We start from the raw sequence: 19,951 nt of genomic DNA, 5'->3' as shown, positions 1-19,951 counted from the left end.
CTCTCTCTCTCTCTCTCTCTCCTGTCTCTCTGTCTTTCCATCCTTCTCTCTGTCTCTGTTTTTCTCTGTCTCTCTCCTTTTCTCCATCTCTCTTTCACCCTCTTCTCTTCCTCCTCTCTTTTCTCTCTGTTTCTCACTCACTCTTTCCCTGTCTCTGTATCTCCCTGTCACTCTCTCTTTCTCTTTATCTCTCTGTCACTCTCAGAAACAGCTTCTTTCTTTCTCTCTTTCTCTCTTACTTTCTCTTTGTCTCTTTTTCTGTCTCTATGTCTCTGTCTTACTCTTTCTGTCTGTCTCTGATTAGCTTTCTATCTTTTAGCTTTCTCTGTCTTTCAGTTTCTCTGTCTCTGTTCCCTTGATATCAATCTCTCTTTGTCTGTCTGTCTGTCTGTCCGTCTATCTCATATGTCTGCATGAGAGGATTTAACATCTCTCAATATAGAAACTTTGTCTTTAGGTTTGGAGTCAGGAAATGTGTTTATTAGTGGAATGACATATTTACATTTTAACAGGAGCCTTCCAGAAATACAATAGCTTTAGATTCTATAGCCTGTTATGGGGTCTTTTGGTGCCCTTTCAAACAACCACTGGCCAGATGACTCTTTAGTTGATTATGGGATTGTCTCTATGGCCATTGAAATTGGATTGAACTCAGCAGTTAGGAGAACTCTATTCCTGAATCCACCATAGATTCTTCATTGCTCTATAGACAAGTCATTCTCTTTTCATTATCTCTCTTTATCTAAACTAAAGACCTAGGGGTAGCTAGGTGATGCAATCAATACACTTGACACTTACTAGCTGTATGACCCTGGGCAAGTCACTTAATCCCAATTGCCTAAAAATTAAAAAAAGAAAAAGAAAAATAAACTGAAGACCTGATTATACCTTCTTGACAAGGATGCATTAATAATTCAAAGAAAACATGGTTCCATAGAAAGAACACTAGACTTGTAATCAGAAGACCTAGGTTTGAACCCCAGCTCTGGCATTTACTACTTGTGTGACATTGGGCAAGTCATTAACCATTCTGGGTCTCAGTTTCATAGGATCATAAATTGAGAACTAGAAGGAATCTTAGAGACCATCAAGTCTAACCCTCTCAGCTTACAGAAAAGGAAGCCAAAGGATATTAAATGGCTTACCCCAGATCACATAGCTTGTGAACGTCTGAGGCAAGATTTAAACTCAAATTTTCCTGACTCTAAGCCCTCCAATGAGGAGATATACACTATTCCATCTAGCTTTCCTCATTTGTCTAATGGAAGAGTTAGACTCGAGGACCTCTGACAACCTTTTCAAGTCTTAATCTACGAGCTTATGTAGACAAAATGTGATTTGTTATAAGAATTAGATCATATGTAAGGTTAAACAGGATTGCGGTGAGATAACTGTAAATATGAGGAATAGGAAATGAAACTAATTAAAAACATTCTACTTTCTTTTTACTGAAGGCCAAGAGAAAGGAAAACACTAACATTCATGAATTTATGAAGGAAATGGGGTTAGGTCAGTACAAGTGACCTATGATGATAGGGCACCTCCTTTAAGAAACTATCATTAAATAGATCATTTCTAGTGCTTTATATAGGAGAACACATCTTTCATTTTGAGGACACATCTTTGCCATTTTAAAATTGCCCTGTGAGGTGGTGTAATGAAAACCACCAAATGTTTTGTGATAAGATTAAAGCTTAGGAGTCATCACTTGTTTGGCATGTATGTCACCTTGATCTTCTGTCCATCCGTGGGCTTTAGGAGGTCAGAGGGTCAGTGAATGGTCATTTTGAGTTGGGTAATTTTGTAGTCTGTGTTTATAAATGTCTTATTCACTAGCTCAGCAGCTAGGTGGTGCAGCAGACAGAGTGCCAGGCCTGACTGAAATTAGGACTCATCTTCTTGAGTTCAAATCGAGCCTTAGACACTTGCTAGCTGTGTGACCCCGGCCAAGCCACTTACCCCTATTTGCCTCAGGTTGCTCATCTGTAAGATGAGCTGGAGAAGGGAATGGCAAACCACTCCAGTATCTTTGCCAGGAAAACCCCAAATGGAGTCATGAAGAATCAGACACAACTGAAACTAGCTCCTAAGTCATCCACTGAGAGGTGAACCTGGTGTTCTGAATGTCATGGATAGGTAAGGTCAGAACTCACATAAACTCCTAGTCATCTTTATGGACCAATTTGCTATCTATCTATCTACCTATCTATCTATCTATCTATCTATTACTTAGATCACTAGATGGATGAAAATGACACCTTGGCATCATAAAATCCAGCTTAATCTGGCCTTCAATTGTATCCATCACAGCAGACATATCAGACTCTTGGCCTATGGTCATCAAAACTCTCCAGCACTTCTGGAACCAGATTAAAATGTACTTGGTAAATGTTTAACAAAATAAACAAAAACATTCTTTGTTATTAAGTCATTGCAGTAGTGTCTGACTCTTTGTGACCCCATTTGGGGTTTTCTTGGGAAAGATACTGGAGTAGTTTGCCATTTCCCTCTCCAGCTCATTTTACAGATGAGGAAACTAAGGCAAGTAGGCTTAAGTGACTTGCCCAGGGTCATACAGCTAGTATCTCAGACTACATTTGGACTCAGGTCTATGACATAAATAAGGTTAATTTGTGGTTTTCTAAATCAATATGTGACTTCAAGGACCCATTTGATACCACTATACTAGACTGTGGAGCCTAGCTTGGTGGTAAGTGAAGGTGGAACATTGGCCTTTCCATTTAGATCACCTTCATAATTGACCTTTCTCTTTCCTAACTCTTGCTTTAATCCATAGTTCTGTGTACAGTTCATACTCACTTTTTGGCAATGGTCCTCTGTAAATGACATTCTAATTGGTCCAAATCTTCCACTGACAAAATAATAATGAAAAAGGAAGAAATTGAGCGAAAGGCAGTGAAGTAATTCTATTGTTTTTCATTGGCCATTAGGAATTTATTTTCAGTTAACCATGCTAGGAAAATGTAATTAAACACATGGTTGATAACCATAGCCACGGGTGATGATCAGAAAAATGATTGTTGCTTCCAAGATTCCAGAAATTGTTATTACACATCTTTTGCTGGAAACTGTATGCACTTCACAACTGTGAACCTCCTGTGAGCTTCCTCATATTTTCAATCAAATTATTACACACTAGAAATATGCATAAGGGAAATTATTCTACGCACTTTATGGTATGTTGTTGCTGGTAGCGGTAATTGAAGTACCTTTCCCACTTATGAAAGTACTAATTTTATTTGTTTTTATTGCTTTTCCAGATGCAATTATTTATTTAGTGTGCTTTGGCTTTATTAAATTATGTTTACTATAGGAACATCATAAAAATGTATGAAAACAACACATCAGCCCAGCTAGCCCAGTGACCTGTATTGAGAAATCTAGTGTTATTTTTCATATCCAAACATAATGGAATAACGTAAGAATAAACAGATAATCTCCACTACAAAACAATGCAATTTCCATGTAATAGAATAAAACACCTGGACAATATGATTTCATAAATCTTGGCTCTAAAATTTACATGAGTTGGGTGTTAGGTGGTTATTTTAGGACACATGGTATTTCTAAATGGAATCATTATAATATCAGATGTAATTAACTTAAAAAGCAGGCAGTAAACAGGTTTGAGTTGGTGAGTGAGAAGTGGAAAATGGTTTTAGTAACAAAAGACAAGCAAAGCAGGGAAAAGAAAGAAAGAATAATGGTCCCATCCTGTGAAGTTTCAGAACTTTACAACTGTAGGCTGGCTGGTTGGATGGGGGAAATCTCGGTGTTGTTCCCCTAGCCCTCAATTTCTATGTATCAAGTCTTCATTCAGTTACCCAGTCGGCATTCTGTTACATAGTTTGCTCTATATTTCTACTGCAAGGAGAAAGATGAAAACTTTTAGCCCTTGAAGGGCTTTGATTTTAGTAATTTTTTTTAAACTTCACTGAATAGATTCCTGATGTCCTATAATTCAATGAAAACATCTATAACTTTTTGAGGATATAAGGGCCGCTTGAGGTGTCATGAATTTTAGCAAGAACACCAGGCTAGATAAACATGAGCCAGAAAATTACAGCACCTCAGAAACAAGCAAAAACAAAAAGCTAAACCAGCCAGTGCATTCATGTAGACCATCTCCACCCCCATCTTATCCCTGGATTGTAATTTCTCTTCATATCTCCCTTTCACAGAGTCCCTGAATTTGACAGTTGGAAGGGACCTTGGAGGCCAGCTAGAACCATCCTCACTCAAAGTAATCCCCACTTTAATATACTTGACAAATTATGTGTCCTAGCTTCCACCTAAAGATTTCCAAGGAAGGGGAACCCACTGGCTTTGAGGGAGCCATCTCATTCCACTTTTTAATGGCTCTAATTGCTAAGAGGCAGCTAGATGGTACAGTGGATAGAGTGCTGAGCCTGGGATCAGGGAGACACAAGTTCAAATCCGGCCTCAGACACTAGCTGTGTGACCTTGGGCTAGTCACTTAATTCTGTTTGCCTCAGTTTCCTCATCTGTAAAATGAGCTAGAGAAGGAAATGGCAAACCTCTCTAGTATCTTTGCAAAGAAAACTCCAAATGGGATCACAAAGTGTTGGACACTACTAAGCAAAGACAATTGCTAAGAAATTCTTCCAAATCCTCCTCTCTTCCTTTAAGGCTCTTTTCAGATGCTACTTTCTTCTGTGAAAGTTTTCTCATTTTCCCTTCACTCTCCATCTCCCACATTCTTTCCGTTCTCCAATTTACCTGGAGCCTTTTGTCTGGATCTAGCCTTTGCCTCATGTTACTTTGCTGTGTGCTGAGCTGTATACTGAACTATGCACTGTATGAGTGAATGTGCCTTTCCCTTCTTTGTAGAGTATAATCTCAATGAGGGCAAGGACTGTGGCATTTTGCTCCGTCACACCCCAAGTCACTAGAGCAGTGACTGGCCCACTGTAGATGCTTTGTAAATGTTGAATCGAATGGATTTGAGAACTCTGAAACTGGCCCTTGGGATCATGGGATCATAGATTTGGAGATGGAAGAGACAGCGTTTCAAGGTCATCTCACGCAGATCCAACCCAACCCCCACCCCCTTGAGCATTGTACAGTTGAAGAGATTGAGGCTCCATTGACTGTTAGTGGCAGAGCCAGCATTTGACCTCAGGTCTACTGACTCCAAAACCAGAGCTTTCTTTTTCTGTACCACTCTGCCTGACACCTAATTTAGGAGGCTCAAACCCATAACGCAATTAGGCAGTCTGTCAATCAGTCAATAAGTATTTAATAAACAATTATTATGTGCCAGGTATGATGATAAGCACTGGGGATACAAGAAAGATAAAAACATGGCACTTAAACAGCCTACACTTTAATGGGAGGGACAACACTCAAATATCTATGTTTACCCAAGATACATAAATATATAATATTATATGCACATGCGCGTTTGTATATACATGTAATAATACATGTATGTGAACATGTGTGTATATGTGCACGTGCATATTAACACACACATATTCATATATTTGTTACTGTTCAGTCATTTCAGTTGTGTCTGATTCTCCATAACCCCCATTTTGGGGTTTTCTTAGCAAAGATACTGGAGTAGTTGATCATTTCCTTCTCCAGCTCATTTTATAGATGAAGAAAGTGAGGCAAACAGGGCCAAGTGATTTGCCCAGAGTCACACAGCTAGTAAGCGTTTGAGGCTGGATTTGAACTCATGAAGATGAGTCTTCCGGAGTCCAAGCCCAGTACTCTATTCACTGTGCCACCTAGCTACCATAAACATATAATTATCTAGATTGCCTAGATGGCCTCTCTAAGGTCTTTTCCAACTCTAAGATTCTATAATTCCCAAACCAAAACCAAATGACTCCATCATTCAGGATCAAATTAAATATATGTTGAATATGATCTAAGAGGTAAGGCAACAGCAGTAGGAAAGACTAAGAAAAGCTTCCTGTAGAAAGTGGGATTTAAGTTGAGTCTTAAAGGAATTCAAGGAAAGCAGGAGGTAGACACGGAGAGAGAAAGTATTCCTGGGGTGGGTGTAGCAAGTGAAAAGACTGTAATTGGTAAGTGGAGTGCCCTATGTGGGGAACATCAAATAGGTCAGTGTGACTGAATCTTAGGATATGGGGAGGAGAGTAGAGGTCATCTTGGCAAGGACTTTAAATATCAAACAGAGGATTTTATTTTATGTTTCCTAGCAGTTATAGGGAGCCACTGGAGTTTAATGACACGACCAGACCTCCTCTTGAGGAAAATAGTTTTGACAGCTGGGTGGAGGATGGATCGGAAAGGGGTACCATATATTTACTGCATTGCTCTAAATAGTTAGCTTTGGAATACCTTTTGAGGACTAATCCAACTGCAGCCCATTCTTCTCGGTCTCCTCAATGGTGGCAAATTGTTATTCTCTGAGAGTGAATTTTACCCATGAAACAGCCATTCAGAGGCAGCTCTGTTGCATAAGATAGTGAGGAACAAGGATCAAATTCTGGGACTATTTTGGGTGAATGGCTCACCAAGTCACCTTGAACAAGAAGATACAGAAGAGGAGGTGCAGTCTTAGTCCTTAGAGCTAGAATCAGCTTTGTTGCCTTCTTGGAACACATGGGAAACTTTTAAAGGTAACTTCTTAGGGGTCACCCAGAAAATCCAGCAGAGAATTCAGTCCTCATTATTTGCTCTGCCTGGATCAAGAAGATGAAATCAGCGAGTGGCATTTACAGGCAAGCAGATCTCAGTTCAGTACAAAGAAAAACTTTTCAGCTTAGAGCTGCCCTGTGATGGAATGGGTTACTTTGTGGGGCAATGAGCTCCCTGCTAGTGGAAGCGTTCGAGTGAAGTTGATTAGCCACTTATCAGGGATGTCATCAGAAAGTCGAAGTGAAAGAGTGAAAGGAACTAGAACTGCAGCCCCCAAACCTGGGATCAGATCCCAGCTCTGCTACCTGCTAGTTGAGTGGTTTCTGGGCCATATTGCCTAAACTCTCTAAGCCTCGTGTGTCTTATATGTAAAATAGGGATAGCATTTGTTCTATTTTCATCGCAGGATTTTTTGAGGAATAAGCTTTGTAAACTATAAAATAGTATATAAATGTGACCCATTATGTTGTTGGGGAAGGACTCCAACAAAATTAAATGAAATATAAAGTATGTTGCCAATTTTAAAGTGCTATGTAAGTGCTAGCTATCATTATCACCATCATTATCATCATCATCATCATCCCGAACTGGGTGAGAAGTTGGATTAGATGACCTCTCTAAGGTCTTTTCCAACTCTAAGATTCTATAACTCCTAAGGCAAAACCAAACTGCTCCATCATTCAGAATCAAATTAAATATTTGTAAGGCATTTAGCACAATGCTTGGCACATAATAGGCGCTAAATGAATGTTTATTCCCTCCCCGCCTTCATTCATGGAGGCAGGGCTCATTTATGGAATGAAGGCCAAAAATAAATGTCTGTGACAAGTATTTTAAGGGTTAAGAAACTTTGATTGATCAGTTTGAGTTGTGACCAATGCACATGCTTCCAAAGATCAGCATGCTTTCATGTTATATGTCCAGATGTTGGGTAGTCAGCTGGTTAGATGCCAGATCATTTACTCCCATCAATTCATCTGGAATTGTGACCACTGATGTCTTGGTTCATAAAGAAGCTTCCCTTGTTTGTCAAAGGTACTAAGTATTAAGGAACTCTAAATATACAGCTCCCCTCGCTTCCCCAACCTTAGGCCCATGTCCCTACTTTTCAGGGTAAGGGAGATCTCTTTGGGTGATGGTGCACTTTCCAAAAGAAAGCAGTCATCTGTAACTCTGTTGTTGTTCTTGTCTTGCAGCCAAAAATCACGGAGGAAAGCTTAACATATGCTGAGCTGGAGCTGATTAAACCCCACCAGGCATCCAAGGGCCTCCCCACCAGCACGGTCTATGCCCAGATTCTCTTTGAAGAGAACAAGTTGTAAACCTGCCTCCCAGCATCTGCCTCCCGGGGCTTTTCTCAACGTCCTATTTAATACTCATCAGGCCCATTATTTATGAAACCTCAGAAACAAAGTCCTTGTTTTTGTATTTTGTACTTCTACACTTCTGTGTTGTTCCCCAGTAGCATCCCCAGGGCTTGAAGGAGTCACAGAATTGGCTCCTGACAAAGAGACAGGAGCCCCAGCCCCCAGGCTCTTCTCTAAGGGAATCCATGACAGATCTGTCAACTTTTTGTTTTCTCTTTCTTTTTCTTTCCTCTTTCTTTTTCTTTCTTTCTTTCTTTCTTTTTATTCTTTTCTTCTTTCTTTTCTTCCTTTCTTTCTTTCTTCTTTTCCTCCTTTCTACCTTCCTTCCTTCCTTCCTTCCTTCCTTCCTTCCTTTCTTTTTCTTTCTTTCTTTCTTTCTTTCTTTCTTTCTTTCTTTCTTTCTTTCTTTCTTTCTTTCTTTCTTTCTTTCTTTCTCTTCTATCTCTCTTTTTATCTTTCTTTCCTTCTTTCTTTCTTTCTCTTCTATCTCTCTTTTTATCTTTCTTTCCTTCTTTCTTTCTTTCTCTTTCTTTCTTTTTCTGGATCAGGACGTTATCTTACTCCTCAAATTCTGGGGGCAATAGAGAAGATTCTTCTGCTCAGCCAGAACCCCTGATGTCTTCCTTTTTCCCAGGACTTTGTTTTAAACCAAGAGAATGTATTTTTTACTCTTCCTGTACTGATGATATCAAACCTATAACATATAGCTAGAGGAAATGCCATTATAGAGCAAAGTGTATGATGGTAGCTATGTCATAATTGGTTTTCAAAGGACCAGAATAACATGGATTGAGTACCTAGAAGCTAAAAATCCATTTTGTAAGCATCTTTTCGCTTTGACTGCTTACTCATCCCCTTGATTCCAAGACCCCAAGGACTCTAGTGGATAAACGCCTGGGCAGGGGTTGGGCTTGGGGTGGGGTAGGTTTCATTCCCAAACTGACTGTGAACTTTGGCTTTTCTTGGTGCTTCCATTTTTCTATATGCAAAATGGAAATGAAGCAGCATGTTATGGTGGATAGAAAGCAGGCCTTGGAGTCAGGAAGACCTGAATTCAAGTCTGGCTCTTACACACACTAGCTAGCTGTGTGATCTTGGGCAAATCACTTTAACATCTGAATGCCCCCAGGCAACTCTCAAAGACTCTCAGTTATAGGAGAGTTGCTCATCTGCATTGGAAATTCACAATTTTCATACCTGGAGATCCCTACATTGATGGAATCATAGCTTTGGATACTCCCCACCCCAATCCCAATCTACGATGTGGAAATATTGGTATAGGTATAGGGATTGGAACTTCTTGGCTGAGACAGTCTATGTGAGTATATGATGTAATTATTTATTAGTTATGCCCCTCAACATAAGTCATCACTGCCATTTTCTCTTGCCACTTTGGGGCATGCTTCCCTTTTCAGCTGTGGAGCACAGTCAACATTGATTGGGTTATAAACTGAAATACTGTAATATGTAAAGTTCCTCTGACCATCTCCCTTAATCAAAAGGACAAGATGTTGAAACCACCCTAGCCAAGCTGTCTTAGAGAAGTACTTCACCAAGTGCTGAAAGGGTGTCTGGACCTGACACAAACATCCTTTTTCACACAGAAAGGGGAAAGAACACAGACCTATGACTTGCCAATCAAATCCAAGATTTTTCACAGGAGAAGGATCCCTTTGCATAAACTGACCTCTTAATGTGACCTTTTTCTGATGCATTTGTTCGTTGTGAGGGATTGTAGAATGAACATTGTACAAGTCTGGGGTGGGAGCTACATCATGGAACATGTATATAATGTAAATAATATATTTTAAACAGTTTCCTCTAGGATCTGGTCCTTATTCTTTCCCATATTATCCTAGTAGCCAGGGAAAGGAAAATGGCCCTCTTCTTTGACCTATCTACCATACAAAGCCCTTGTGAGAATAAAATGAAAATGGAAAATACGAAATTTGAAGGAACTGAGAATATTTAGCTTAGAAAAGAGATGACTGAGGGGCAGCATGATAGCCACCTTCAAGTATTTGAAAGGCTGTCATATGCAGGCAGCATTTGATTTGTTTTATTTGGCCTCAAAGGGCAAAACCAGGAGCCTTGGGTGGAGGACACAGACAACAGTTTAAGTTTTATACCAGAAACAAAGCAAAACAAAAACAAAAACAACTTTCTGACTATTTAAGCTTTCCAGACATGGATTGCCTCAAGAACTGATGGGTTCTCTGGCCTTATATCAGAGGCTAAATGAACACATGGGAGTTGTGCTATAGTGAGGATATATATTATTCACTGATTTGACTAGATAACTCCGCATTCTCTTTGAATTATCTAATTCTGAGATTCAATCAATTTCTAGCTAAACAGAAGATACTCTGATGTTCACCTCCCCGTCCACACTCAGGCAAAGTAAAGAATTCAATTAAAATGGTCCCACATTGTATGGTTATCTTCAGAATCACCATTTCCTCCTCAACAAGCCAAGTTGAAGCCAGTGCTTGACATCTTCCCCCATCAGGAAAAAAAAAATAAAAGGGCAAATGGTTTTCAGCGAAGTGTAGGAATGGTGGCTAGGTAAATGAGGTGATTGGGAGCTTGATAGAAGAGATTAGAAACAACTGAGTGTAACCTTGGAAGCGTAGAGAGAAGAGTCAAAGGAATACTAGGCAGCAAGGAGAAAACCCAACTGAAATTAATTGAAATTATTTAGTATGCATTTGTAGTGAATCAGGTATAAAGAATTGATTTTGATATAACATAGCAGACAAGTGTTTTGGAAATGTTTCCATTACAAAAGAACTATAATATGGCACTAAAAACTCTCCATGGCACTCCTTCATTTATACAAGCATTCAGACACCTTTTGGGGCTTCCCAATGTCTTTGAAGAAACAAAACAGTTCTGTGAGACGGCACTATGAGGTTGGATTCAATTTGATGTCACTGTATAGAATCCATCTCCCTTAAAAAAAAAAAGTGAAGGGTTTGCAGCCATGTGCAAAGTTTTAGATAAGGAACTTGAAAGCTATATTAACATTTCTAATCCCTTGAAAAACATTGTCTCATTTATATAACCCTTTGCATTTTTCCAATATTTATGAACCTTGATTATAGTTAATTTCATATTATAAATAGAGAACTGATCACATAGTTCAGAGGAGTTAATTCTTAAGTGCTTAATAAAAGAAGTTGGTCTAGAAAATTAAAAGCTACAGATCACCTTAAAGCATCATTTAAACTATAATGTTCAGCCTCAGCAATATGTGTTAGCAAGAAAAAGTGAAAATAAATTCTGAATTGAGTGAACTAAAGAAAAAACATTTTTAAGCACTGTGTCAGGAACTGTGCTAAGCATCAGGGTTGCTTACACAAGAATACAAGAAAGCAAGAGTTTACATTCTAATTGAGTAAATTAATACATAGAAGAGTGTCAGAGGTAGAAAGGGGAAGAGGGTAATTTGGACAGGAAAGGGTAAATAACATAGTCGTGTAATTTTCAAATGGCCAGAAAATGACATGGAGGCTTGGTCCCAAGCAAGATAAGGTAAATATTCACCTAATAGAGCCAAGGATCTCAGGGGACAGAGTCTACCTGGTTCTGGTGGGAAGAAGTTGAGAAATATAGTCAAAGCGGGAGGGAGCATTGTCTGAAAATGGCTATGAAGTGATGTGGAGGCTTGGTCTGGGCAGCATTTAATGGAAGTACTCATATGAGAGGCCGGGGCAGGTTCCAGGTGGTTCCATTGAGAGAGAATTGAGGAGGATGGTATGGTCTGGAAATATAGAGAAAAAAAATCATAGAAACAACAAATGATTATTTGAAAGATAATGACAGTGATGAGACAGCATCAACTATTCAGATGAGATTACGTATTTATATTATATATATATATATATATAAAACTTTGCAAACCTTAAAGCTCTGTATGTATGTATGTATATATACACATATACATATGTGTGTGTATGTATATATACATATATAGGCATATACACATACAGGTATGTGTATACATGTGTATGTATGTGTATATATATATATATATACATACACACACATATACTACCTAATGTTATATCAACATTTCTGATATTCAGCTAAAATAGTGCTTAGAGGAAAAATGATCTCCCTGAAAATATATATTAATAAAATGGGAAAATAAAAGATTAACGAAGTAAATATGCAATTTAAAAATAACTCTAAAGCCAACAAGAAACCCAAAATAAATAAAAAGGGGAAATATTGAAAATTACAGGAAAATAGATAAATTGAAAAGCAAAAAGATTATGAGGAGAAAATGAAAAGGTCAAAATTTTTAAAAAAAGTAAAGGTAATCATAAAATAGAGAACTAATTACCACAACCTACAACATAGAGTTATGTTCTAATGAAACTAAGAATTTAAAAGAAATGTCAGGTTAACACACATATGTAATATTTAATATTCAAATCAGTATAATTTGAATTGGAAAATGCATACAAATTAATTAAAGAAAATGAAATTAAACAAGCCATAAAAGAACTACCCAAAGCTATGGATATGGTGAGTGATGAGGAGGAACCGGATACAGATGGATTTACCTGTGACTTCTTTCCAATGTTTAAAAAGCAATTAACACTTAACAAAATTAATATCAAAAACTAAGAAAGAAAGCATCCTACCAAACTCCTTTTATAATAAAAATATAGTCTTAATACTTGAACCAGGAAAGGATAAAGAAAGAATTACAGAATAAATATCACTAATGGATGTTAATGCAAAAATTTATATCCAAGAAATTACTCATTAAGACAAAGTCAGATTTATAGTCAGTATACAAAGATGTTTCAACATTAGAAAAAAACTTAACATGGTCATATTAAAAATGAAAACAACCATTTAAAAAATTTCATTATGTCTACAGTCAAAAGCTGACATTATTTGCAGTGATGAAACACTAGATATTTTCCCAATATAGAGAGGAGAAAAGAAAGAACCACTTCCCTCCCCACTATTAGTTGGCATACTTCTAAAAGTGTTAGTGGCAGCAATAAGACCAATGGAATAAATTAAAGGAATAAGCATTGGTAAAGAAGAGACAGCATTATTCCTGTTTATTTACTAAACATCATGGTTTACTTAGAAAACCCCAAAGAATTAGCAAATAAACAAATGAGATGGTAGAATATAAATGAAATCCACAAATCATCAGGATATCTATATGTCAAAAACAAAATTCAAGAGGAAATAATTAAAAGAGAAATTCCACTAGAAATTACAACAAATGCATAAAGATCTGTTAGTCAATCTTTAAAGACACATTCAAAACACATAAATTTGATTATAAAATATTCTTTATTTTTATTTATTTATTCATTTTTAGTTTTCAACATTCACTTTTAATAAGATTTTGAGTTCTAAATTTCCCCCCTTGCTCCCTTCACTCCTCCCCAAGGCAGCAAGCAATCTCATATAGGTTATACATGTACAATCATGTTAAACATATTTCTACATTAGTCATGTTGTGAAAGAAGAATCAGAACAAAAGAGAACACCATGAGAAAGAAAAAACAAAAAACAACAAAAAAAGAGAAAATAGTATGATTTGATCTGCATTCAGACTCTATAGTTCTTTCTCTGGGTATGGATAGCATTTCCATCATGAGTCTTTTGGAATTGTCTTAGATCATTCATTGCATTGCGCAGAAGAGCTAAGTCTAACAAAGTCAGTCATCGCACAATGTTGCTGTTACTATGTACAGTGATCTCCTGGTTTTGTTTACTTTACTCAGCATCAGTTCATGTAAGTCTTTCCAGGTTTTTCTGAAGTCCATCTGCTCATCATTTCTTAAGGAATAATAGTGTTCCAATATATTCATACATCACAACTTGTTCAGCCATTCCCCAATTGATGGGTATCCCCTCATTTTTCAATTCTTTGCCACCAGAAAAATAGCTGTTATAAATATTTTTGTACATATGGGTCCTTTTCCCATTTTTCCCATTTTTATTTTTTAATTAATTAATTAATTTTTAGTGTTCAATAATCACATCTATAAACTTTTGAGATTTAAATTTTCTCTCCCTCCCTCCCAAAGACAGCATGCAATCTGATATAGGCTCTACATATACGTTCCTATTAATAAGTTTTCACATTAGTCATGTTGTAAAGAAGAATTAGAATCAATAGGAGGAACCTTGAGAAACAAGAAACAAAACAAAACAACAACAAAAAAAGAGCAAATAGTATGCTTCAATCTGCATTCAAACTTCATAGTACTTTCTCTGGATGTGGGTAGCATTTTCCATTATGAGAATTTTGAAGATTTCTTAGATCCCTGCATTGCTGAGAACAACTAAGTCTATCAAAGTTAGTCATTGTACAACGTGGCTGTTACTGTGTACAATGTTCTCCTGGTTCTGCTCACTTCACTCAGCATCAGTTCATACTAGTCTTTCCAGGTTTTTCTAAATTCCACTTCCTCATCATTTCTTATAGCACACTGGTACGACATTACATTACATTCATATACCACAACTTGTTCAGCAATTCCCCAATTGATGGGTATCTCCTCAATTTCCAATTCTTTGCCACTACAGAAAGAGCTGCTATAAATATTTTTGTACATGTGAATCCTTTTCCCATTTTCATGATCTCCTTGGGATATAGCCCTAGAAGTGCTATTGCTGGGTCAAAGGATATGCACATTTTTATAGCCTTTTGGGCAGTTTCAAATTGCTCTCCAAAATGTTTGAATCAGTCCACAACTCCACCAACAATGCATGTGTTCCAATTTTCCCACATCTTCTCCAATATTTATCATTTTCTTGTTTTGTCATGTTGTGCAATCTGATAGGAGTGATGTGGTACCTCAGAGTTGTTTTGATTTGCATTTCTCTAATCAATAGTGATTTAGAGCATTTTTTTCATATGACTGTAGATGGCTTTAATTTCTTCATCTGAGAACTGCCTGTTCATATCCTTTGACTAACAGACCTCAATTTATACTAATCATCAAAACTATTTGATATTTGTAAAAAAAAAATAGAAAAGTAGATTAGTAGATAGTCTAGTTAAGCAACAATCAGGATCAAATGAGATATCTGTTAAGTGCTTAATATAGTGCCTGACACATAGTAGTGCTTAACAAATGTTTGTTCCCCTTGTTTAATGATTCCTGAAGTGTACTATCAATTGCACAAACAATAATCAATTTCCTTTCCTTCTTTCTGAACCTTCCTTTCTTTTCAGTCTTAAAATGTGCTATGATTCTAAAATGGAGACAGGAAATCTAGCTTTCTTAATATCTATGATCAGAATTTCCAGAGGAGATAATGTGATCTTAAGTCTATATTCGTAGGAGTAAAGTGCTAAGCATCAGGGATATTTATGCAGGTCTGTGCAAGTGACAGTCCCCCAGTCCTCTGTCCTGGTCATATCACACCTGGAGAATAATATTCAATTCTAGGGACTAGCTATCTGGAAGCCTCTTTTGACAGGGAAGGATTTTGAAATCAGGCCATGTGAGTATTGGTTAAAGAAACTAAGGGGATTTATTCTAGAAAGGCTTGGGAGAGTTGGTGGGAACATGACATTCTCATGTTAAATAGTTAAAATATTAAATGTTAAAAAAGTAGCTACGTGGAAGAAAGATTAATCATGTTCTGGTTGGTCCTAGAGGTCTGAACCAGGACCAATGAGTACAAGTTGAAAAGAGGTGATTATAGACTTGATGTGAGGGAAAATTTCTTAATCATTAGAACTGTCCATCAATCAATTTACAAGTATTTATTAAGCACCTACTGTGTGTAAGTTGCTGTGGTAGGTGTCGGGGATCAAGTACAAAGAATGGAATAATCTCTACTCACAGGAACTTATAAATTCATACCAAAATACACAGAGCAAAAATAGGGAATAATTGGGGAAATCATGGGTTTCCCCTAGCTGGATATCCTCAAGCAAAGGCTAGTTGACCACTTGCTGGACATGTAGAAGATGGGATCCCTTTTCAGGTCTGAGTTGGACTGGATAGATGGTCTCCCAGATCCCTTCTAGCTTTGAGATTCAATGAGTTTCTAATGCAGGGAGGTTCTTAACCATGTTTTATGTCTTGGACCCCTTTGGTAGTCTGGCGAGGCCTCTGAACCCTTTCTCAGAATGTTTTCAAATGTATAAAATGAAATATATGGGATTACAAAGGAAGCCAATAGTATTGAAACATAGTTATCAAAATAAATTTTAAGTCCATGGACCCTAGGTTAAGAACCCTTGCTATAAAGCCAACAACCCAGAAGATTAAAGTGAGTGTTTTATTTTGTAAATGAAGGAATGAGTTTCCTCCCTGTGGTGAATGAGGGGAGATCAAAAAATACAAAGAATTAAGGAACACTTTAATTATCAAAAATGAGCATCACCATCAAAGCTGTAGAAAAATATATTACCCTTCTACAAAATATTGGAAAATCTGTAACGGGAAACAGCCCCATTAGAAAATCAGCATACTATTGGTGAGCCCCAATCCCTCATTGTTGGAAGTCCCCACTGACAGCACATTCTGTGGCCAGTTTGCAGTCTAGTTCTCTCAGAACCCAACTGAGGAGATGCACACAAGCTTTGCTGTCATGTTCCCCTTCCCTGGTTTTCTGGGTACACCATTGCAAAAGATTTCACTGCAATGAGGTGCTTTCTAATGGAAGGTAATTCAGGAAGCTTTACGGATGCAAGCCCCATAATAACACCTGGGAAAACTTCCACAAACCTGGATAGCTGCTGAGAGGTAGATCTTATGCTGAATAATTCTTCCTCCCCCTGCTTCCTTACCAAGACATAACGATACAGTAATTTTTTTTAATACATAAAGCAATTTGTTAAATAAAAGTTATATCCTAAGGCTTTGTATTTATTGCTTCTCAAGATCTTTCTGAGGTTTTTGTCTCAATTGACAGTAAGAGCAGAGAATTTTTCTCTATGGAGCTCAAATGACTTTAGGGGCATTATCTCATTAGTTCTCACCACTTTCTTATGAAGCAACAAAGAAAAAAAGCTATAGGATGGGGAAACTTGTCCCTCAGTGGTGGCGTTATACAGTGGCAGCTAGACTCTTGGCCATGAATTGCATGCTCATGCTTTGTCAGGCATGTGGTCCCTTCACCCAGACAAAGTACGTAGAGGGGACCTTAGGGGTTTATAGTATAGCTCCTTTATTTTCTGTATAGGGTGAGAATACTCCCTCTCCCACAGGATAACATCAGAATAACTTAAAACATCAGGTTATAAGTACTCTGTGGGTCCACATTCACTCAGACTCATAGCTCATGAGCCCTGGACAAACAGTTAATGTTGTTTTATTTCTATCTTCACTGTCTAGCACAGAGTACAATACATAGGTAGCTGGGGGGTGCACCGTCGTGCAGAGAGCATTGGGCCTGTGAGTTCAAATCTTCTCTCAGACACTTAGTAGCTGTGTACTGAGCACCGTACAGGCCCTATAGGGGCTATAGCAAACTATAAGACTTCATTCTTGTCCTTGAGTAGCTTACTACATTTTTATAAAGTCTTTCACCAGGCCTTGGTTTTTCTGAGGCAACACTCATTGCATCCTGGGTCACTGGCAGTCACCTTGACTCATATCTTGTCACTGGAGTTTGATGACCCTGGAAGAGAAAGTGAGGCTGACAATTTTATGCAGCTCTGCTTCACCTAAATACAATTCAAGGCATCACCCTAGTGATGTCATTGGTCCTTTTCGAGAAGGAAGGACCACCACCATCACCATCACAACAAGCACCCTGGGCAAGTCCCTCAACCTCTATTTGCCTCCATTTCTTCAACTGTAAAATGAGGAAAATCATTTCCAGAGTTCTTTCAGAGTTGAAAGGACCAAATGAGATATTTGTAAAGTGCTTAGCACAGGGTCTCATACATAGTAGGTGCTTAATAAATACTTATTTTCTCTTTCCTCTAGAACAATGTCTAGCATTTGATAGTCACTTTATTGTTAAATGAATGAATATCTAGGGTGTAGTGCCTAGAAAACCTTTCTCTGATAAGGGCAGGCTGATAGCTGTTTAATCATAGCCATAAATCCCAGCTAATAAAAGCTAGACAGAATGCTCCCTCTCCAAGTTTAATTATTTCCTTTTTAACTATTATATTTGGAGGCAGATCCCAGTTGTTTGTCCCAGACAATTATCTTGTTTATAGTTAGACATTCCCCAAATCCTCTCTGATTTAGTATGCAAATGAATTTGAGTCAAAATAAAGCAATGAGGCAAGGTCATTGTTTTCCATATACTGTGTATTCTTGCCTTCATTTCATGTATCATCCTGGTGCATGAAATTGTACGCCTCTCCATTAGACTGTAAGCTCCTGGAGGGCAGGGACTATCTTCTGCTTCTTTTTGTAACCTTAGCAGTTGCACAGTGCTTGGCACATAGTAGGTGTTTAATGTTGACTGAGTGATTGGCACAGTCCCTCATCACCTCGTACCTGGACTATTGTAGTAGCATGATGGTTGGCCTCTCTGACCCAAATCTCTCCCAACTCCAGTACATATTATATTCTGATGTCTAAGGGGCACATCTGACCATATACTACATCCTTACCCATCCTCCTCCCATTCAAGAAACTCCAGTAGCTCCCTATCACCTTTAAGATGAAATGTAGAACTATCTCTTTGGCCTCCAGGGTCTTTCATTACCTGCCTTCCTCACTCTTCCAGTCGTCTTCAACCTCTCTCCCACAAGGTTATTCAGTGACTCTGGGACAAGGCACTTCACGCCCTTCACTTGTGGTTTCTTCCTGTGCATAAAACATGGCAGTTAGATGGGACAGTGGGTAGTGTGCTGGGCCTGAAGTCAGAAGACCCGAGTTCAGTGTTGCCTTAGACAGTTACTCTGTGACCAGGGAAGTCACTTAATCCTCTGTCTGCCTTTGTTTCCTCAATTGTGCAATGGGGATAGTAATAGTGCCTAATTCCCAGAGTGGTTGTGAAGTTCAGATGAGATAACTATATTACACTTGGTATAGTGCCTGGTACATAGTAGGTACTTAATAAATGTTCCTGGTACATAGTAGATACTTAATAAATGCTCGTTTCCTTCCTTCCTTCCTTTCTTACTTCCTTCCTCTCTTACTTCTTTTCTTCTTTCTTTCCCTTCCCTCCCTTAACTCATAACAGAAACAAAGCTTAATTCCGCCATATGTAACAGTGGCCTGGTATAATGAAAAGCATGCTGGATTTGGGGTCAGAGGACATGGGTTTGAAGTCTGGCTTTGTTATTTGTTATTTGTGGGATGTTCCATCTCTTTGAGGTGCAGTTCCTCACCTATAAAATGAGATGGTTTTTGGATTAATTGGCCTCTCATAGCCCTTCCAACTCTAAATCTATAATCCTGCATTCTAAACAATAGAGCAGGGATGGGGAACCTCATGGCCCTGGAGGCCTCCTGTGGACCAGAGTGAGAGACAGTGATCTAGAATGTTCTGCCTCTCTTATAATCCAAATGGCATCATTTTTTCCCATGCTGGTTCCCTAGGAGACCACCTCATGCGACTAGTTCTGGCTCCAGATGCCAAGTGGGGCATGTGGACGTCTCTTGCCTCACTGGCGGGGATGAAGATTCCCCTGCAGATGCATGAAGCACAAATGGTTTCAGCTCATCTCCTCCTGGCTGTCCTGGGCTTTGGGACAGATGAAGAAATAAGTCAGGAGAGAACAGGCAGGTCTAAGCTGCAAAGCAGACAGAGCAGATGATGCCAGGCGAGTGCAGTCCATTCTTCCAAGTGCCCTTGAAATCTCCAGGAAAAATAAGAATAATAAGAAAATCTATTTGAGGGCATTCCCAAGGTTTTAAGGATTTCAGAACTGAGAAGGAAAACCTCTGTACCTATCCTAATTCACTGTGAAGTTTGTATTCATAGGACTATAGGACCAGAGATTTAGCACTAGAAGA

General features: G+C 38.3%; 1 protein-coding gene across 2 annotated transcripts in view; it reads left to right on the top strand.

Annotated features, from left to right (window-relative positions):
- The window catches only part of VSTM4 (V-set and transmembrane domain containing 4), a 135,429-nt gene that overhangs the window by 104,699 nt on the left and 10,779 nt on the right, over window positions 1-19,951 (top strand). Inside the window, exon 8 of one of the 2 annotated variants that reach the window (XM_027861082.1) lies at window positions 7,854-8,295. The exons of the other annotated variant lie outside the window; for it this stretch is intronic. Within the exon in view, the coding sequence (XP_027716883.1) occupies window positions 7,854-7,979 (126 nt within the window). The 3' untranslated portion in view covers window positions 7,980-8,295. Of the gene's footprint in view, window positions 1-7,853; window positions 8,296-19,951 lie in introns of those variants that run through there. 2 annotated transcript variants of the gene reach the window in all.

Source organism: Vombatus ursinus, unplaced genomic scaffold (assembly GCF_900497805.2).
Source record: "Vombatus ursinus unplaced genomic scaffold, bare-nosed wombat genome assembly UNPS02000749.1, whole genome shotgun sequence".
Taxonomy (NCBI): domain Eukaryota; kingdom Metazoa; phylum Chordata; class Mammalia; order Diprotodontia; family Vombatidae; genus Vombatus; species Vombatus ursinus.
This window is presented reverse-complemented; position numbering and strand designations above follow the sequence as displayed.